The following is a 23,003-nucleotide window of genomic DNA, read 5'->3' on the forward strand; positions in this document are numbered from 1 at the left end:
TTCAATTAAAGAACTCTTTCTTCAGTTATGCCTACTAACCTTCCACGAATTGCTAGAATTAAAAGGTAAATTCCTGTTTTGTTCTTTGGTAACTTTGGTATGATTTCACCTTTTTGGAGTCTGTCTTCTCATATTTTAGCAATGGTATCTACTCCTCAGAATTGCTAGAAGCTTCAGTGATGTCATTTTTCAGTAAAAGATAATGAGGCAGCCCTTTTGATATTTTTAAAAATTATGTGTGGACAGTTTGTTGCCTTTGAACTCCATGGCATCTGCAGAATTTCTCTAGTTGAGGTTAATTTCCCTGTTTGGGATCATTGTGGGAGGCAGAGCTACGCCTTTTACTATAGAAGCTGCAAATGAGCAGGTTTTTTATTTCCTAGCCATTTGTCATGTAGGGTCTCAGACCCAGGAAACAAAGTTCAGGGTTCAACAGGTGGAAGAAGATGAAAATCACAGTTGGGACAGTCGACATGTCTTATTCAGAGGAAGTAGTAGTCTCCAGTCTCTGGCTTTCACTTTAGCCCCCAGCCAGTTCCAATTTTTTGCCCCTTATTTGCCCCCATTTAGCCCTGAGTCTTTTCCATAGGCCCTGTTCTATATGCAGGCCAAACAAAGAAGGCACATTGCCAACAGTTTACATAAGGATGGGTACTCACAAGTTAGTGTTGATGACCTGGAGTATATACCCTGAATCAAAATTTCTGATCTTCACTACACACTGACCATAACATAGTGGATTCATAGCTTTATCACACACTAAATGCATAACCTAGCTCCCTGGAAGCCTGTACGAAGGAGCCTAACTACAACCATTTGGGGCCTGCCCCCCCCCTCCCCCCCAACACTATTGCCTTGGGCCCTTGACCTTGGCTCTGTTAATGAAATGCTCCTGGCTGGGACTTTGTCTCTTGGAAGTGACAAGTGACGATTCTGGTTAAATTGACTCCGAGTATATTCACCATGAAATATGTATGACCATTACTATATAACCTTCCTTCTGCCAACAGGTGAATTCAAATTCCCTGATACTATTTACTCTACATAGAAAAGGTTTTCCTTGTTCTTCCAAAACAGAAATATAGAATAAAGTACCTTCATTTTCCATGGGCAAAAAAAGGCATATAGAAAAATCGCATGTATTTTCATATGTAAAGTAAATTAAGCTGAAAAATTGTCATGTTCTGAAACTTTGTTTCCGTAAATTGCCCTCAGGAGTTTTTAGCAAAGACAGAAAACAAAAACAAAATCTTATTCAGACCACAAAGATTTTTCTTTTTGCAAGGCAGAACTACGTAATTAATGCCACACAGCTGTGAGCAAGAAGGTGGTCTCAGGAGATGTTTTGTTTTTAAGAAGTGAAATATCCCAAAGCTGTTTTCAGTAGAAAGTTGGCTTTAATGGCACCTACTAAGCCCAAGAAGCAATCAAGGAGTGGAGTTCAGTGTGTTGGGAATTGTAAAGTGGATGATTTATATTGTGAGTCTTTTAGAGAGAAACAGCAGAGATCTAGTAAAAAGTGAAGGCTCGTGAGGCTGAGGCTGCCTACCACAGCATCATTGTGAAAGACACAGGAACAGTTCTGTTCATTGCACAACAGTTCATTCTCAGTTGCGTTTTTGGTTTGCATTATATTTCGATTTATTCTGATAGTAAATCATCATGTTTATCATTTGTATGAAGACACTGTGGCTGGTTAAAGGAGTATCCTCGTGTTCGCCCTAGGAGCTTGGTGGTTTGCTTAGGTTTGGCCATCTGAGGTCATCCTTCAGGGTGGTTCCTGTGGTAGGTCTATGTGAACAATGGAAATAAACACGTTAGGAAAACCACTAATGGGCATTATCCTTAATACTGCTAATCAGATGCATGTAGGGTCATATTATTTTTGTGGTTAGGACAAAAATAACCCTGTCCAGCATGATCCATATATCCATATACCCTCATGGGTCCAGAAAAAAGAAAAGTCAGAAATTCCCAGTACCAAAGAGAAAAAGGCATCACTGTTATTATGCCAAGCTACAAAACTTGTTGCACAGTGTTTTTTTTTCTTTTTCTATAAACTAATGATGGATTTGACTTTCTGCTCTGAGAATGAATAATCATTGCCAGAGCAAAAAAGTAAACTGGTAGCCGTGAGGCTGTTTGCTATAGTTTGGATGATGAATGTCCCAAAAGGCTTGGTTCCAAGGGTGGTGCTCTTGGGAGGTGATGGAAACTTAAGAAGGGGTGCCTAGTGGGCAGTCATTGGGGGGTGTACCCATCAAGGGAATTGCAGGACCCTGGCCTCTTCCTCTTTGCTTTCTGGTCATGAAATGATCAGTATGTTCTGCAGCATGCTCTTGGCCACTGTCATCTAGCACCCTAGCCCAGGGCCTGGAACAATGGGTCTGGGTCATGGACTAGAACCTCTATCACTGTAAGCTGAAATAAACCTTTTTTTCTTTATAAGTTAGTTATTTTAGGTATTTTGTTACAGTGACAGTAAGCTAATTAATACAGGTTCTGATTATAGAATTGACATAATAGATCTGTAGTTTTTATTTTAGTAAAACACTTATAGTATGAGTTTTTTAAAAAATATAATTACCTTCTTCTTTGTATTGTAACAAATGTACCACCCTCTTAATTTTTCTCTTTCAAGACAATCTAATAGAATTCTATTTGTACAGTACAAGAAATCTCATCTTTTATTGTCTTCAATGAATTTGTGCCTTGGAATGAAGATGAAATGTGAGATATGAATATGTACTTCCCTCATTTAGTACAAGTTCTTATGTTTCTCTCATAGTATGAGATATATGTGCTGGATGTGGTTCTAAAATATTTTTTACCCAGATTAATTGTACGGTGTAAGGAAAATCATTTCTCTTTTGGCAACCCGGCGAGACCTAAAACACTAGTTACTTCCAAAGCAAAAGGGCAAAACATACGCTTGCTTTGCCTTTGTGAGACTGAGACAGTTAGTCTCTATCCCATGGGGCATGTAAATATGACCACAATTCAGTTTGAGGGCTTGAAGAAAGTAATTGATCAGGGGGACTAGTTTATAATAACACTTTAGTTAAAAGTGAAATAGCATTAAATGGTTGATCATAAGGTATGAATTGGAGGTGTACCTAGTCATCATAATACCTTGAGAGACAAAAGGAATTGACTTATAAGAGCTGTTTAAATCTCTAACTTGAAAGGAGTGGGTCCAGGTATTCATTGAAAAAGAAATACATGCCTGACACTGTACTACTTCTTAGAGTATTTTATTTACTGCTTAAGATGATTCAAATTCTTTTCAATTTTTTTAAATTTTTATTTTTAATGGTAGATGAACACAATACCTTTATTTAATTTATTGATTTTTATGCAGTACTGAGGATGGAACCCAGTGCCTCACACATACTAGGCAAGCTCTCTACCATTGAGTTACAACTCCAGCTCCTAATTCAAATTCCTGATAGTTGAAAATCATAATACAGTGAAGTGATCCATTTTCTCTAGTCACTGGATTGGGATACTTTTGTTTTCACATCAGTTGGGGCAACATTGTGAACAAGATAGCAAAATAAAAATTTGACAGCATCGGAAACCCTCAGTTCAACTCAGACCTGAGATAAACCCCAAATATTGTTTGCATGATTTTAAAATCTCAGATGTAATATCTTTAAAATATATACTTGGATCTGGAGAGAATATATATATTTTAAAATGTGCAGAATTAAGGTTACCTTCAGTTTAAGGTGTGGCATTAAGTCAAAATAAACTATTTTGTGTTCTTAATATCTCCATCAGACATTTTTAAAGGAGTGAAAGCATACTATCTGAAAGAAGCAAGTGATAATATTTCAACAGTGTTGCTTTAATTTGAGGGAAAAATGCCTTTTTCTCCTAAGAACCCTGCTGTGTTATTTTTAAGACTTGATGAGCCCTATCTTTAAACTGTTTTTCCTATTGAAGTGCATCAAACTCCTTTACATGATCTTTATGATGTTATTATCTTAGATGTGACATTATGATGGATGTAGCACCAGGCTGGGGTCAATAGAGCTGGAGTTGGTTTTAACTGTGTCAGAAATTGGCTGTGTGTACTTGTTTAAGCACTTTAATTTTTTTAGATGCTTCATATTCCCAATTGTAAAATGAATTTGAGTAGATAATAAATAGAATAATCTAAATGATAAAGTCTTCCAAAACCGTGGTTTTTAAAGTATATGTTCAATGTTGGATTCTTTACTGTTCTATTTTTTAAAAAATGTACTCACCTAAGATAAGATAAACACGTCGGCCTCCAGTATATCTTTCATTTCAGCATCAATCTGATAAGACAGAAAATATATAATTTATGAAACACTGTATTTATAGACGACTAGAGCAGATAAGAAATGTACAAAACTTTGGAATCTTATTTGAGGAAACGATTCTTGACAGAATGGTATGTCAATTGTCATTTTTATTTGCCAAGCTTCACATTTATTTAACTTTATTTATAACTTTATTTAACATTCTCACCCCGCTTAAATATTTTACAATCTGCTGGGAAAATAGACAAAGAAATGAGAATTGAATTTAAGTGCTGAGTTGGGTGTGGAGTGTTGGCGCCCAGTTTGTAATCCCAGTGACTTTGGAGGCTGAGAGAGGATGGTTGCAAATTCAAGGCCAGCCTGGGTAAATTAGTGAGTCCCTTCTCAGAATAAAATAAGGCTGAAGATGCAACTCAATGGTAGAATGCTTGCCACCATGCGCAAGGCCCTGGCCCCATCCCCAGCACCAGAGCAGGGAAAAGCAAGCAAGCATTTAGTAAGTGCTGATTGGTGAGTGACACACCATGTGATGTGATACCAAGGAATTTTTGAGTGCTAGGGAATTCCTGGAGGAGGTGGTGTCTAGAGTAAATCCTGAAGCCCAGTGAAAGCTAGGGAAATTAGGCTGCATCGTTTTATGCAACGTTGTTGAGTTAACAGCAAGTTTAACGTGTTTGGAAAACTGCCTATAGTTCAGGAGAACACCAGGGGCATAAGACACAGTGATGGGAAGAAACCAGATCCTAGATCTAGAATGTAGAAAAGAAAAAAAAAAAAAACCCAACAAACAAAAAACCCCCCAAGAAAACAATGGATTTCAGTTTGGAAGTGATGGAGAGCTACTGGAGGAACATCTAGCCATTTTTTTTTTCTTTAAAAAAGTTATTTTGATCTCAATATAAGATGGGATTGAGGATGAGGCACTGGCGACAGAGTGGAGAAGGAGCCTAAAGGGGAGGTTGTATTCCAGGTGAAAGGTGACCTAGGGTCAGGTACTGAGAATGTTGAAGAAGATGGGTAGGAGACAGAAATGTTGAGAAATTAGAGTTGATAGGGTTTGGGATTTGGTTGGATAGGTATGAAAAAAGAAAAGGAGAAATCAAGTAACACTATGTTTTTGCTTTTTGGATAACAGGTGAATAATGGTGAAATTCATAAAATTAGGAAAAACAAGAGGAAGGTTTAGAGAGATGATTTGATTGTGATTATCTTAAATTTCTTGTGAGACAAGAAAACCTGGTGCTAAGAGGAAAAATCTGGGCTGGAGGTAGAGATTTGGAGATAAAATGTGCACAGATGAGAACACTCATGAAAAGGTGTCATAGAGTTGAAGACCAAGGATAAAACACTGGGAAAATAGAAATTTAAGGAATGGGTAGAGGAAGAGGAAAATATGAAATTAGAATAAGAAAGGAAGAATCATAGAACTGAAGGATTAAAGTAATAATAGATGCTGAAGAAATTGTTTTAGGAAAGAAGGAATAGTTATAGTTGTCTACTAAAGCAGAGAAGTCTATTAAGGACTGGAAAAAGTTAGAATTACCAAGGACACTCTTGGTGTGAACTTGTTAGTGGCAGAGTACCAGCAGAGCCAGATTGCAAAGGCTGAGTAGTTAAAGGAGGCAGGAGGAATCACAGAATGTCCTGTTCTTTCATGGATCTTATAAGGGGAGGAGAAAGACCACAGGGAGGTGTCTACAGTGTTGTGTTACCTATGTTTTTAGATAAGGAGAAGAGCAACTTTAAAACAAGTTGGGCAAAGGTAGTAAAAAAAGGAATTGTTGAAGCAAAAGCAGAGCATATAACTAATGGATATAACCCAGGAAGGGAGGCGGATAGAATTCAGAGTGATACTACCAACCTGGTATAATTTTTTTGCCATTTAAACAACAATAATTTTTCAGCCAATAGTTAATAGTCTTTTTGGTGTCAAGATTTTGCTTTTCTCACTGCTAACTTAGGGCTTAAGTCTATAACAATGATATGAAGTGAGAGTAAAGTCTCATGAAGAATAAGCTTGTGATTTTCCTAACATTACATAACCTCTATAAATCTTAACCCATCTAAAGGAGGGAAATTAAAATGGTACTTAACATTTAGAGTCGTTTTTATTATTCTGTAAACATAAATTTGTAAGGCTAAATCATACTCTGCTTAACATATCATAAAATATCTACAGAGAGAGAGAGAGAGAGAGAGAGAGAGAGAGAGAGAGAACTGAAGTGGCTACGTGAGGGTTTCCTGAAGTTATGAGGTAGGGAGGAGAGGGGACCGAGTATGTCACCCTTCTTGTCAGCCCAGTTTCCACTTCTCTATTTGTATTTGTCCCTGTTTCCAGGATTTTACTTATCTACTCCAGCATATGACAGTGGCCCTCTAAATACTATGGGCAGTTCATAGTTGTGTGACTAGTTCTCTTTTGGGACATCTCAGAGGAAGCACAGTAATGAGTTCTCAGAAAAGATCATAGGATGCCTTGTCAGAATGATGGCAAAGAGAGAAAAAGCATTTTAAGTCTGATTTTTTGAAACTGCGTGTTTTTCTGTAGGCAAAAAGTTCTCTGTGGTATAAACAAATCAACTGGTTCTGAGAGTGCCACGGTAAAGCCAAGAGATGATCTCACTGGTAGTTCCGTTTCTTGGTCATGTCAACATTAGGACAGTAGTAGGGGTGGCTTTCCACATAGTGAGATGCTGCTGTGGTGTGATTCAGAAGGCCCTTTTGCCACTCTTCCAGCACTGTGCCAAGTACACTTACAATGGCAAACACAGCCTGATCCCTAGATGTAAGTGGCTTGAAGTAAAAGAGCAGGTAGACATTCCTTTAAAGGAAACAAAACTGTCATGCAAATATAGCAGGTGGTCTAACAAATTATGATTCAAATAAGGGTAAGTAGATAAAAAGTCACACTAAGTGCTGGGAGTTAAGGGCAGTGATGTTCTGACAGGTGTTACTGGAGCCCAAGCTAATTGGCCTAGTTACCTAGCTATGAGGTCAGTTTAGAAGGATAGCCAGAAAGACCAGAGAAACACAAGAATGAATCTGAGTGCTCTAAATACTCAAATGTGTTACAAACACCTCATCAACTCCCTTGGTTACTTAAGAACAGCACTACTATAAAGTTTCCTGGTGACAAAGAAAGAAAACAAAAAGCTATAAACTTGCCATCTCATCATTGCCATTGAAACCAAATGAGTTTTAGAATGGATTATGTTATAATGAAAAATAAACTGAAAATCAGTTATTTTTCCAAAGATATGAAAAATAAGGGGCTGGAGGAAGCAAGGATTTTGTTCATCAAGTTCAGTTTGTCATGTGTGATGTTAAAAAGGGAAATGTGCATCTGGAAAAACAGATAAAGATGACAGGGGAAGGTTTAAGCACTGATATTTCTTATCATAGAATCTAGAAGATTATTTAGCTCCCCCCACCTTTTAAATGGCTAAGATCCTCACAGCAAATTTTGTTGATAGAAAACAACTTTTAGGTAAGGTAATTTTATTTTTCTGGGAAAAGACAACCTAGAAAGTCGAACTTTTTTAGTGTTTATGTTCAAATCTTATGTGGTTTGAATTTTAATTTAAGATGAAGATGACATAGTTTGTCAGTGGAATTTAAAGAGTGAGCTTTTATTGTATTCTCATTTTGAAATTCCAACTTTATAAATCATTACAAATAAGATTATCAAATAGTTTTGCAAGTAGGTTATAAATTTAGAAATGAGAAATCATAATCTCTAAAGTTAGAAAAAAAACTCAACAACCCAATATGTAGTTTCGGTTGTCAAACTGATAAAAGACTATGTTGATCAGGCAGTAAAAAAATAAGACTTCACAAAAATATTAAGAGAATTGCACTCGTAGCCCAAGACTTTAAAAGAAAAAGGAGTAATTAGAAAAAAAAAGGCCATTTCAAAATATAAAAGAACTGCTATTGGGAACAGAGGACACATTTTCTATTTTAGAGAAAGCCAAGGTAGGTTCAGTAGAAATTATAAGATAAAATTTTCATGAAATGATATTTACCATCACTGTGTGAGATGGGCTCTGATATTTGTATTGTATTTTTCTTTCCTTTTTATAAGTGGCTACCAGGTTACAACTTACCAGTTGAAAGACACTATACTGTACTTTCATTCCTGTATTCACAAACCTTTTTGTTTCTTAAAACATACAATTTCCTATATTTTGCCTTAATTTGCTTTCAAGTGGGCATCACATGGAAACAGTCATTTTTCCTAGTTCCTCGCTAAGACAACGAAGTTATAATATAGCACCAGGAAAAGCCTGTCATATGATGACATTTTACTAACAAAATACTGAATAAATCTGAGGGCTCAAGTTCTTCACATACTCTGCAGTGATAAAGGAGGGCTGTGTTCTCTTACCTGTGAGCCACAGTAGAGAGGAGGTGAATTTATGGAACAGCACTTGGAGGCAAAGTCTGAAAGCTTGTCAACCACCCCTGTCAGCTCCATGGGTGTGGCGTTAGGCATTTTTGCTCTTAGTCGCTCTTCTAGTCTAAAAGACCATTTTTATTATGCAAGGTTTTATTAGATGTATTTTGTAAACGTTTCTAATGCAAAATGACAGTCATTTCAAATCTTATGCAATAAAAAAGAAAAATACTTGTCTGTCTCAAGAAAATTCTATGTATGTGGAATGATTTTCAGTGAGTCAATTTGAAATTAGAAGGTGAAATCTATACCTCTTTCAAGATCATGAAACATAGAAACTGCTGCTGAATTTAAATGCCAATCTTTCCACATTTATTTGCTCATTATTTCAACACAAATGACTTCCTTTTGTATGTTCTCTGACATTTTTACCTTCTCTCCAGTTGATTCAAGCTCTTAAAGAATATTTCCTTACACGATTTGATACTACCTTTATGCTTTTTCTTTTCTCTCATATTTCACCCCTCAGTTTGTCTGTCTCAACACACTATGCTCATTGATGTGAATCAAGCACTTTGGCCCTTCTTTTTAGCTGTTTGACTAATGAATCTTCCATCTCACTTTTAAGATGGAGATAGGACTTCATAGCTCTGGATTCTTTCAGTTTGGTCAATCTGTGGTCTTGGAGCCTCTCCACCCTCATAATGGATAGCTCAGCCTGGATTTGGGGGAGGGGACTTCAAATATCAAAACCCAGCCGTCTCTGTATTCTCTGATTTCATAACCCTAGATGTCAATTCTGCTACATGTTCATCTGGAATCATGACTATGTAAACAATGATTACTCAATTGCCTCCTTGCATTCCTGGAATTCGTAACTGTTTGCAGAGAGTTATCTGTTTAACATCCAACTGCCTCTGAAATATTCTTTTAGGTTATACAATTAAATAATTTTCTGATAAATGAGAAATAACCACTTTAAACTTGAGGCTTTCATTGATTTTCATTTATTTCTTGAACTTTGCTAAAGTAGACTTCATGGGGGGTCACTGATGGAGATGGCTTTTGGGATTCTTTGGGAGTTCTGTTTGTACTTATTTGAAGCCTGGGCTGATCAAAATGATTTGAAATGGGTGTGAGAAATTCACTATATAAAGCTGAGAAGGTCTTCTAAATGGAAAATTTCCCCCAAGAAATCGGTACCACTTCTTTCATTATTTAGTGCTAATGCCTATTTATTTTTAAAAATGCCTTTTACTCCCCTTAACTGAGAAAAAGTGCTTGAACATTATTGATAATTAGCATTTGTATTTCCAGTATATAGGTAACATATGCTGATGATGGCAGATTGATTGCTTGGGTCTTCTTGTCAGACAATATGTGGTGAAGTTAGATAGTACTTTTCAATAGTTCTATAGTTCCTCAATATGAACATCAATATTTACAGAGAGCTCTGGGGCAAGAATGTGCTAATGTTGCCATTTTGACCCAAGTTCTTGCAGGTAGATTTTATAAGTTATATTTTTGTGTCTATGTTTTAATTGGTCACTCAGTTGATAATATGATATTTTCCTCCCAGAAAAATAACTCGTCTGCTTCTTATACAAATATTAGATTCTAATTCCTTTTTAAAACAATTTTACCTTTGTGTTTTGCTGTTCACTTAACACATTCTGAGTTTTCAATTTTGCTTTCAAATCACAATATTAGAAAAGTATTATTGAAACATTTGGTGAACACAGCCAGAACAAATCACTTACTTTTTCTTGTACTCAGTGAATGTGTTTTCTGAATAATCTGCACACAATTCTTGTCCCTTGTCAAGGAAAAGAGATTGTTTCCTCTTCATTAGAGAACCCTATAAGAAAAGCAATATTTGCATGAAAAAAATTGTCTTGAAACACTGCCCCATAAGGTCATTATACCAAAATTCTATGTCCTGTCTGTGCCAGAAATCAGCAAATATTTTCAGTGTAAAGCCAGATTGTAAATATTTTAGACTTTGCAGGCCATTTATGGACTTATAACTACTCTGCTCTCTACAAAGAAGTCATAAACAATATGTAAACAATGAGGATGGATGTATTCCAATGAAAATTTATGTTATGAATTTCAATTTTTATGCATCATGAAATAGTAATATTTTCTCCCAAGCAATTAAAAAATGTAGAACCATTTTTCCATTTTTAGCTTATAAGCTATACATACAAAGGTAGGCAGTGGGCCAGGTTTGGCCCAGGGGTTGTAGTTTGCCAACTCTTGATGTACATGGTTGATTAAGAAAACCCAGAAAATCATACCTTAGTAACAAAACAAGCAGCAGGATTTTGAGAGTCACAGCATTCACTAAGGGTTTTCAGGGTTAGTGTGAGTATTTTGCTGAGGAATACTTCTGGAATGTGAGTCCTTCTACTTAGTTCAAATGCATACCTGGTGTGAGAGAGAAAGATGATAATACTTTTTAAGATGTATGTGGATATGTGTGGATGTGTTCTTGTTTTGAATAGGACATAGCTATCATAAAGGCAGAATACCTGGTTTCTGCATCTAAATTATAAAAGATTTATCCCAAACTAACTCCACAGCAACAGGTTTTGGGTTGTACAGTGTTTTTATTAAAATGTGAGTTATTAATACTTGTAATAAATTCAAAGCAAGTATTCAAATACACTCATGAAAACATGTTATAATACTTTGAAACATGTAATATGTATTTATATATTATATGTAAAACATACGGAATTTTGTATAAATAATAGAATTGACCCTATCAGTAACATCAAGGCAGTTAAGCAGATTTTCTGTAAAAAATAAAGTCTGTATAAATTCCACTGCTGCCTACACACTGATGAAAACATCAGTATTTATAAGAAAATTGTAAATTAGAGTTTTGGTCCTATCTACAAATCTGTTGTCTGATATGAGGACTTTTCAAGATATTTGCAAAATACTTTCATGCAATTAGTAGGCATGTATTCATAGCATATGCAACTCATGGTATGTTTACCTTAGTTCCTTTGTTAGATAAAACAAGATAAAGGTCCACCTTTTCTTTTTTTTTTGGTACTGGGGGTTGAACTCAGGGGCACTTAGCCCCTGAGCCACATCCCCAGTCCTTTTTCATATTTTATTTAGAGATAGGGCCTTGCTGAGTTGCTTAGCACCTTGCTGAATTGCTGAGGTTGGCTTTGAACTTGTGATCCTCCTGCCTCAGCCTCCTGAGCCATGGGATTATAGGCCTGTGCCACCACGTCTGCCAAGGTACACCATTTCTTTTCATTTAATCTCATTTTTCTTTTGATGGTAGTGAATATCAATACTTTTAGGAAAAACATGATTCTATATTTGTTTATTTGTATCAAATAATCATTCTCCAAAAGTTGGATAAACTTTAGACTTTGGATCTCTGACTTTGAATTAAATACCATGTGATAAATTAGCTAATAATTATATAAACATTTACACTGCCATATTTTTTGTGAATATATTTAATCATATAAAAAGTTTTCATACTTACTAATCTTTCTAGATGAATTTCTTAGTAGTAATTGTGCAGTAGTAAGAAAGTATTACCATTCTCAAATTAAGAAGAGACTTTGATTCAGAAAGGTCTTTTGAAAGTGCATGATAATCAGAAGAGGCAGAATTAGGAATGCTAAATTCCATTTGCCACATCCAAACTCTTTTTATTAAATTCAATTGTTCTTTGTTAAAATACAGTTTTAAAATTCTGAGTCATTTAAAGTCAACTAATAAATACTTGAAGTCCATAAAAAGCATAAAAAACTACCTATGTTTGAATGATAGCATACCTTCCCTCAATCTGGCCACAGTGAGATTTTCTCCAGGAGAAGTTGATACAGAAAGACATTTCACATCACCTCTACTTACTGATCCATGGCTTTGGTGTTTTTTGCATCACACACATCTTTATTTGTGGGGAACTGGACATCTGGCAGTTGGGGTGGTTGGGCAGCTGGCATGAAGTAAGTGCACATAAAAATGTCCATAGGTGTTTTTTCTTGACAACAGTCTTCAAACTTAGAATTCTTTGTGGATAAGTTGTCACATATTTTTACTGTGTGTTCAGGCAGCTACAAAAGGAATGGTGAGTTTGTGCATTGTTAGCTTCTTTGTTGGTCTTATGACAAATAAGGTTTAGGCTTACAAGTCCTGGCCTCATGTTCAGGAAAGTAAGTGTGATGCTCTTAGAAAGTAAATTGATACAACACATGGGAAGGCAATTTATCAATATATACTAAAAGCTTAAAAAATTGTACAACTGCGTCTCTAAGAATTCATACTTAGATAATAATTATGGATAAAGGGAAGACTTAAAATAAGGCTATATAATACAGCTCTACTTAAAATATTGGAAAACAAACACAACTTAAATACAATAATAGAAAATTAGTTAAATTGAAATATGGTATGTCTGGGGAGATAGATGTATTACATATAATAAATGTATGTGATAGAGTCCTATTTAGCCATTATATGTCATTATAGAAAACATCTAGTAACAATTATGCATTTTGATGGAAAAAACGACACAATGCATCTATTGCTGAAGAGGTTAACAAGATCTTGGAGACTGACTGTTGTGGTTTGGATATGAAGTGTCCCCCAAAAGCTCACATGTAAGAAAATGCAAGAAGGTTCAAAGGAGAAATTATTGGATTGTGAGAGTCTTAACCAAATCAGTGAATTAATCTCTGATGGGATTAACTGAGTGGTAACTAGAGGCAGGTGGGGTGTGGCTGGAGGAAGTGGTTAATTTGGGTGTGTGGCTATAGGGTATATATTTTGTATCTGGAGCTGGAGTCTCTCTCTCTATTTCATGATCACCATATTGTGAGCTACTTTCCTCTGCTGCACTCTTCTGCCATGGTGTTCTGTCTCACCTCGAGCCCCAAGGAATGGAGCCAGTCTTCTCTGGATTAAGACCTCTGAAACCATGAGGTCTCAAATAAACTATTCCTCCCTTACAGTTGTGCTGGTTGATCCTTTAATCACAGCAGTGAAAAAGCTGACTAAAACATTGAACTGCACATAAAGCAATTATTCCAGTTTATATACTCAGGACAATCATAGAACTTGAAAGTTTGAAATGCCCATCAAGTTATGAAAAGTGTTAGTAAAAATATTAATAGCCTCTAATAGTATAATGATTACAGCACTAATAGGATTTTATGTAATAATGACATTTATCTGTAACTGCTCTGTCCTATAATGTTGTGCAATTGAAATGTGGCTGTGTGACTAAAGAACTGAATTTTAAATTATGTTCAATTTACATACATTTAATTTTTGTTAAAGTTATACAGTATCCCTATGAAGCTAACTGTTACTGTACTGTACACTTCAAATAAAGGGTTTGGGATTGAGGTCCCATGTCCTTGCATGTTGAATTTGTCATGTATTAGTTGCATGGTCTCAAATTTTTGCCCCTTGTTAATCTTGTTTTCTCATCTGTAAAATAAACTGAAGAATATATTGATATCGCATAGAATACATGTGAAGATCCATTAAAATAACACACATTAAAAGTAGCTTAAAGAGCCTGCCAGGGAGAGCACAGCACTGCCTGCTAGGCACATGATGAAGATAATAGGGATTGCCTTACCTCTTTGGCCATGCAATCTTCAGAAGTAGACTCACAGCATTTGGAGAGGATTCTAGTAATATCTTCAGCTAGTGGCAAAACATCCTCCAGATCAGCAGTAGGCACTTTCTGGGCTAATTTGATGAGATGACTAAATAGTTAAAAATGAATCTGTTAGTTGGAAACGTCCTCAGTTTTCTTGGTTTCATTATGTACATACTTCCTAGAGGAATAATGTACTTTCAACTCTTTGATTTCAACAGATGCACGGAGCACATCTATACATGCTAGAGCCTACATATCAAAGCTGCACACTCAAAATTAAACTACCCCACATGAGTCTTTTCAGATTTTCAATGCTCAAATGAAGCTTCTCTTCTGGTCCAATCTACACAATAGAAGCATGGCTTTAAGATGCTGGATCTAAAAGGGCAGTAAAGAAAGCACATCTTTCTATTCATGAGGCCAATGTTGTGTTTTTATAGCCTCTTAGTATTTACAAAAAGTTTTATAAATTTACTTAGAAATTGTAGGTAAAAGAAGTAAAAAAATACCTTTGGCCCTCTACTAAAGAGTAAATAAATGTTGATATTTGGGGTGTGCAGTGCTTAAGCATTTTATAAGGGTGTGAATGGGATTATGCTATACTCTTTTTATATTTGATTTCTTCACTTACATATCAGGAATATCATAATAAAATAAAAAATAAAAGCTACTCCAACACCTGGAGACTAAATAAATGAACAATGGGTTGCAAAAGATATCAAGGAGGAGATTAAAAAATTTTTAGAGGTAAATGAGAACACCGATACAAAATATCAAAATCTCTGTGACACCATGAAGGCAGTTCTAAGAGGAAAGTTCATTGTATGGAGTTCATTCCTTCAAAAAAGAAAAAGTAACAAATTAATGACCTAACATTGTATCTCAAAGCCCTAGAAAGAGAAGAACAAATCAACCCCCAAAGCAATAGGAGACAGGAAATAATTAAAATCAGAGCAGAAATCAATGAAATTGAAACAAAGAAACAATTGAAAAATTGAAAAAACAAAAAGTTGATTCTTTGAAAAACTAAATAAAATTGATAAACCATTAGCTATGCCAATGAAGAGAAGGAGAGAGAAAACTCAAATTACTAACATCGTGATAAAAAGGAAATATTACTACAGACACTATAGAAATACAGAAGATAATTATAAATTATTTTGAAAATTTGCACTTCAATAAAATAGAAAACACTGAAGGCATCAACAAATTTCTAGAGGTATATGATATGCCCAAACTAAACCATGATAATGTACACAATTTAAAGAGATCAATTTCAAGCAAGGAAATAGAGGTCTCCTTCAGAAGCCTATCAACCAAGAAAAGCCCAGGACCGGATGGATACAAAGCTTAGTTTTATAAGACCTTTAAAGAAGAACTAACACCAATACTTCTCAAACTATTTTATGAACTAAAAAAAAAGAGGGAACACTTCCAAACACATTCTATGAGGTGAATATCACCCTGATTCCAAAACCAGACAAAGACACATCAAAGAAAGAAAACTTCAGACCAATATCTCTAATGAACATAGATGCAGAAATTCTCAATAAAATTCTGGCAAATTGAATACAAAAACTTTTCAAAAAGAGAGTGCATCATGATCAAGTAGGGTTCATCCCAGAAATGCAAGTTTGGTTCAACATTCAGAAACCAATAAATGTAATTCATCATATCAATAGACTCAGAGATAAAAATCATATGATTATCTCAATAGATGCTGAGGAAGCATTTGATAAAATACAGCCTCCCTTCATGTTCAAAAATTCTAGAAAAACTAGGAATAACAGGAACATACCTCAACATTGTAATGGCTATCTATGCTAAGCCCCACACCAACATCATTCTAAATGGAGAAAAATTGAAAACATTCCCTCTAAAAACTGGAACAAGACAAGGACGCCCTCTATTACCACTTCTAATTAACATAGTTTTTGAAACCTTAGCCAGACAATCAGACAGACAAAAGAAATTAAAGAGATACAGATAGGGAAAGAAGAACTGAAATTATCACTATTTGCAGATGATATGATTCTGTACCTAGAAGACCTGAACCATTCCACCAGAAATCTCCTAGAACTAACAAATGAATTCAGCAAAGTAGCTGGATATAAAATCAACACCAATAAATCAAAGGCATTTCTGTCCATCAGTGACAAATCTACTGAAAGAGAAACTAGGAAACCACCCCCTCAAACAACAACAACCACAAAAACAAAACTTGGGAATAAACTTAACAAAAGAGGTGAAAGACCTCTACGATGAAAACTACAACACGTTAAAGAAAGAAATTAAAGAAGACCTTAGAAGATGGAAAGATCTCTCTTGTTCTTGGATAGGCAGAATTAATACCATCAAAGTGACCATACTACCAAAGGCACTATACAGATTCAATGCAATACAATCAAAATCCCAATGACATTCCTTATAGAAATAGGAAAAGCAATCATGAAATTCATCTGGAAAAATAAGAGATCCAGAATAGCCAAAGCAACCCTTAGCAAGAAGAGTGAAGCAGGTGGCATTCCTATACCAGACCTTAAACTATACTACAGAGCAATAGTAACAAAAGCAGCATGGTACTGGCACCAAAATAGACTTATAGACCAATGGTACAGAATACAGGACAGAGTCTAATCCACATAACTACAGTTATCTTATATTAGACAAAGGTGCCAAAAACAAACATTGGAGAAAAGATAGCCTCTTCAACAAATGGTGCTGGAAAGACTGGAAATCAACATGTAACAAAATGAAATAAAACCTTATCTCTCACTACACACAAAACTTAATTCAAAGTGGATCAAGGACCTAGGAATTAAGCCAAAGACCTTGCGCCTAATGGAAGAAAAAGTAGGCCCAAATGTCCATCATGTCAGATTAGGCCCCAACTTTCTTAATAAGACTCCTATAGAGTAAGAATTAAAGCCAAGAATCAATAAATTGGATGGATTCAAACTAAAAAGCTTCTTCTCAGCAAAAGAAATAATAAGTGAGGTGAATACAAAGCCTACAGAATGGGAGCAAATCTTTACCACAAGCACATCAGATAGAGCACTAATCTCTAGGGTATATAAAGCACTCAAAAACCTAAACACCAGAAAAACAAATAACCCAAACAATAAATGGGCCAAGGAACTGAACAGATACTTCTCAGAACAGGATATTAAATCAATCAACAAACATGAAAAAAATGTTCAACATCTCTAGCAATTAGAGAAATGCAAATCAAAACTAAGATTTCATCACACTTTGGTCAGAATGGCAGCCATTAAGAACACAAACAACAATAAATGTTGGCAAGGAGGTGGGGAAAAAGGCACACTCATACATTGCTGGTGGGACTGCAAATTGGTGCAGCCAACATAGAAAGCAGTATGGAGATTCCTTGGAAAACTTGGAATGGAACCACCATTTGATCCAGCTATCCCAGTCCTTGGTTTATACCCAAAGGACTTAAAAATAGCATACTTCAGGGACACAGCCACATTAATGTTTATAGCAGCACAATCACAATAGCTAAATTATGGAACCAACCTAGATGCCCTTCAGTATATGAATGGATAGGGAAACTTTGGTGTATGTATGTGTGTGTGTGTATATATACACACACACACACACACACACACACACACACACACACATACATACACACACAATGGAGCATTACTCAGCATTAAAAGAGAATAAAATCATGGCATTTGCAGGTAAATGGATGGAGTTTGAGAATATAATCTTAAGTAAAGCAAGCCAATCCCCCAAAACCAAAGGCCAAATGTTTTCTTTGATGAGGATGCTGACTCATAATGTTGATGGTGGGGGAGCATGGGAGGAGTGGAGGAACTTTAGATAGGGCAAAGGGGAGGGAGGGAAGGGAAAGGAGAGGGTAAGGCAGTAGGAATGATGGGGGAATGAGTTAGACATCATTACCTGAAGTACATGTATGAAGACATGAATGGTGTGAAAATACTTTGTGTACAACCAGTGACTTGAAAAATTATGCTCTATATGTGTAATATGAAATGAATTACATTCTTTCCATCATGTATAACAAATTAGAATAAATAGTAAAAATTATTACAGTTAAAAGCATCCATTAAAATGACATTGTGTGCTTCATAATGTGATGTACTAAGGACACATATCACTTATTTAGTATTCCTGTTAACAACATCACTTGAATTTAATCTTTAAGAAACACTGAAAGAATCTAAACTGAGAGACATTCAATAAAACAAATGGTCTCTACTCTTAAAAATGTCATAATCATGAAAAAAATGAGTAAATAAAAGCTGAAGAATTATTCTGGATTAATAGACTGAAAAGTAATAAAACTCAAACTCAATTAGTGATCCTGAATTTGATTTTGAACTAAGGAGGAGAAACATATTAGATCATTGAGACAGGTGGTAAAATCAGTAAAATTCATAGATGAGATAATATGATACCATATAGAAGTCAACATTCCTGATTTTGGCAATTGTGTTGGGTGATTAAGTAAGTGGATTTCCTTATTATTAGGAAACAGGGAAATACACACCAAAACATTTAGGAGTGAAGTGGTATTATGAGGGGTTGGATGTCTAAGAAAAAAAATTCTTCATAGACAAGGATATCATTAAGAATTCTTTTTTAGAATTGTGATGAAATGCAACATTAAATTTAGCATCCTGGGGCTGGGGATGTGGCTCAAGCGGTAGCGTGCTCCCCTGGCATGCACAGGGCACTGGGTTTGATCCTCAGCACCACATAAAAATAAAATAAAGATGTTGTGTCCACTGAAAACTAAAAAATAAATATTAAAAAATTCTCTCTCTCTCTCTAAAAAAAAGTTAGCACCCTAATCATTTTTATATTTCAGTAGTGTTAATCATATTCACATTGCATTGCACTGTATCTCCACAACTTAACCTTGCAAAACTGAAACTTTATATCCATTAAACACTGTTTCATCTCTCCCTGGTCCTAGTCCCTGGCAATTACCTTTCTTTATTTTGTATGATTTTAACTACTTTATATAGTTCATATTAGTGAAATTATATACTATCTTTTAGTGACTGGTTTATTTCACTTAGCATCATGTCCTCGAGATTTATCCATGTTGTAGCATGTGATAAGACTTTTAAAAGACTATCATATTCCATTGTATGCATATTTAACATTTTCTTTAGCAAGTCATCTGTCAATGAACATTTGGTTTGTTTTCATCTCTTGGCTATTGTAAATAATGCTGCAATGAACATGGGTGTGCAAATAGCATTTAGAGATCTTTCCTGGGATTCTTTTAAATAAATATATAACTTGAACCAGAATTTCTAGATCATATGGTAATTCTATTTTTTTTTTTTTTTTTTTTTTTGGTGCTGGGGATCAAACCTAGGGCCTTGTACATACAGGTAATTCCATTTTTAGGTTTTAAGGAATTTCCACTCCATTTTCTTTCATGGATGAACCATTTTAAATTCCCATCAACAATGCATGGGTATTCTGACTTCTCTGCACCCTCTCTAACATTTTCTATTTTCTGCTTTTTTGATTGTAACAATCTTAATGGGTATAGGCAATATCTCATTGTGGTTTTGATTTGCAATTCTCTTATGATTAATGATGCTTAGCATCTTTTCATATACTGTTGACCATTTTTATATTTTGCTTTGGAGAATTGTTTATTCATGTTTAATTGTTTTTTGTTGGCGTGGTATAGTATTTCCTTATGTATTCTGAATATTATAAATAATATTCATAATATTAATATAAGATGTGACTTGCAAATATTTTCTCTCATTTTGTAGGTTGCCATTTCACTCTCTTTGTTATGTCCTTTGAACAGAAGTTTTAAGATTTGGTATAGTTCCATTTATTTATTTTTGCTTTTCTTGTCCATGTATTGGTGTCATATCCAAGAATCATTGCCAAATCCCATACCCTGAAAATTTCCATTTTATTTTCTTCCAGGAGTTTTATAGTTTTAGTTCTTATATTTAGATATTTATTTCATTTTTGTATTTGTATATAATATAAGGTCAGAATAAAACTTCTTTATTTTGCATGTGAATATCCAGTTTTCTCAACACTATTCAATGAAGAAACCCTTTTCTTAATTGTGTAGTCTTAGGATTTTTATTGAAAATCATTTGGCCATATATGAAAGAGTGTATTTTTAGGTCTTCTGTTTTGTCCCATTGGTCTATATATCTATTTTAAGGCTAGTACCACACCATCTTGATTATTGTTGCTTTGTAGTGGGTTTTGAAATAAGCAATTATTTTGTTGTAGTTGTTGTTGGTACCAGGGATTGAACTGAGGGGTGCTTAACCACTGAGTCACATTCATAGTCCCCCTTTTCTATTTTTTATTCTAAGACAGGGTCTTGCTAAGTTACTGAGACTGACTTTGAACTTTTGATCTTTCTGACACAGCATCCTGAGTTTCTGGGATACATTCAGGTGTATGCCACTGTGCCTGGTGAAATCAGGAAATTTTTAGTTTCCAACTTCATTCTTTTTCAAGATTGTTTTGACTCTTTGGAGTCTCTTAAGATCTGCTGAAGTTTCCCTATTAATTTTAGGATGGTGCTGTGGTTTGGAACTTGAATGTCTCGCAAAGGCCCATGGGTTAAATGCTTGATCCCAGGGTTGTGGTAACTGGAGGTGGTGGAACCCTTAAGAGGTGGGGTTTAGTGGGAGGTCTTTATGTCATTGGGAGTATGCCCTCCATGGGGTAGTGGAACCCCAACCAACCATTTCTCTTTTGTCTTCTGGCTCTGAAGTGAGCAATTTACTGTGCTATGTACTCCTACCATGATATATTAGTACAGAACCAAAGCAATGGGTCCAATTGATCATGGACTATGACCTCTAAAATTGTTGGCTAAAATAAGACTTTTCTCTTTATAAGTTAGTTATTCCAAGTATTTATTTTTGTAATGGAGAGTTAGCTAAGTTTTTTTTCTTTTTCTGCAAAAAAACATTTCATTATAATTTAGAGATTGCTTTGAATACTAAGGGCATTTTAATAGTATTAAGATTTCCAAACCACAAATGTGGAATTTCTTTCTATTTTGTATCTTTTTTTTATTTCTTTGACCATTATTTGGTACTTTTCATAAAATAATTTTTACAATATAATTTTGACAAAGTTAATTCAAACATTTTTTATTCTAGGGACATTTATGAATTCACTAATATTTTTCTTATTAAAATATGGCAGCAATATTTTGTAGCTTAATCTTTGTTTAGACTGAATGTTACTTCTTTGGAGTAAATTCCTAGACACTGATGCATGTATAAAATAAAGGTAAATATGGGCTGGGGATGTGGCTCAAGCGGTGGCGCGCTTGCCTGACATGTGCAGGGCACTGGGTTCGATCCTCATGACCATATAAAAATAAAATAAAGGTATTGTGTCCACCTAAAACTAAAAAAAAAATTAAAAAAATAAAATAAAGATAAATAATGTCTATTTGGTGACTTTATATTATAAATTCCTATGTTCTGCATGCCAAACTCACTATCTCAATGTAAAAGGAAAACTAAAGGAAATACTGGAGATCATTGAATATGTGCATAGTTCTGTGGTAGTCTAGTTTCTATATTTCACCAACATCTGGGAGAATTCTATCATTAGGGATAGTGCAGAAGTAATGTTCTAAATGTGATGATGATACTTAATCTTTACCTGAGCCTTGATTTCTCCTTTCCATAAGCAGCATATTGTGAACAAACTCTATTTGACATAGTGGTAAGAAGAGAGAACTGTCTCATATGAAGTCTCTAGAAAAAAAGTGACAAAATCTCATCAGATGATCAGGATCCATTGAAAACAGTGTGCACAAATAGCAAAAATAGAGATGTTAATTTTATGATTTTTTGATGACTAGAAAGCTGGAATCTGACAAAAGTAACAGTGATATCTCCTTTCCTGAGGTGGCATATTTATTTTCCAATTAACTGCATGTGAAGAAGACATCTGAGAACTCTTAATAAGTGCAAAACCTCAACATCTACCATTGTTTAAAAGAATGTCATTACAAGAAGAAAAATAGCACGACTATGTAATAAGCAAAACAGAACCTACCTCTTTCAAAAAGCATACAGTTGGGCTTGCGGAGGTACAGCAGGTTCCTACCATAGAGAGATAACTCTTGGTGTGACCAACTAAAAGTGGCAGAGGAACTTGTCCATAATTACTGGAATATTCATACAAAAACCTGTGGGAGAAAAATAGGATTGGTCAAAAAATTTGTAGGAAAACAAAACCTGATTTCTCATATGTATGTTGATGGAGGATGTGTGTTATATCAGTTTTTAGTTTGTTTAAAAAACACAAAGGACCTAGAGAAATAATTACAATACTAGTCTTTTAATGAATATATATTTTTAAAAAACTAGTTGTCTTAGTTCCTATGAGATATGCTTGAAGCAAAGAGCTGTTTGTCCCTTTGTTCACTTTGTTCACTTAGCCAAGTGCATCTCTCACCCATACTAGGTGTTTATTAAGCCATTTATTGAATTAATTACAATGAGTGTACTTATCAGGTTTACTCAAATTTATTCTTATTCACCTCAGTTTATTATTCTGGACAATTGTTATGTATAAGCATAATTAATTGTTGAGAGAAATCATTTCAATTTTAAGGAGCACAAATCCATGGATTAAAAAGAAA

The 23,003-nt window shown here is 35.0% G+C and overlaps 1 protein-coding gene across 1 annotated transcript in view; it reads right to left on the reverse strand.

Moving 5' to 3' along the window:
* Positions 1-4,253: 4,253 nt before the first annotated feature.
* The window catches only part of GC (GC vitamin D binding protein), a gene marked incomplete at both ends in the record, with an annotated part of 38,778 nt that continues 20,028 nt past the window's right edge, over positions 4,254-23,003 (reverse strand). Inside the window, 8 exons of the mRNA XM_081304779.1 lie at positions 4,254-4,307; positions 8,680-8,812; positions 10,449-10,546; positions 10,989-11,118; positions 12,580-12,782; positions 14,315-14,444; positions 22,016-22,110; positions 22,415-22,547. Coding sequence (XP_081160905.1) covers positions 4,254-4,307; positions 8,680-8,812; positions 10,449-10,546; positions 10,989-11,118; positions 12,580-12,782; positions 14,315-14,444; positions 22,016-22,110; positions 22,415-22,547 — 976 coding nt within the window. The remainder of the gene's footprint in view (positions 4,308-8,679; positions 8,813-10,448; positions 10,547-10,988; positions 11,119-12,579; positions 12,783-14,314; positions 14,445-22,015; positions 22,111-22,414; positions 22,548-23,003) is intronic.

The sequence above is a fragment of the Spermophilus citellus genome (genome assembly GCF_964194105.1).
Source record: "Spermophilus citellus genome assembly, chromosome: 8".
In the NCBI taxonomy this organism is placed as follows: Eukaryota; Metazoa; Chordata; class Mammalia; order Rodentia; family Sciuridae; genus Spermophilus; species Spermophilus citellus.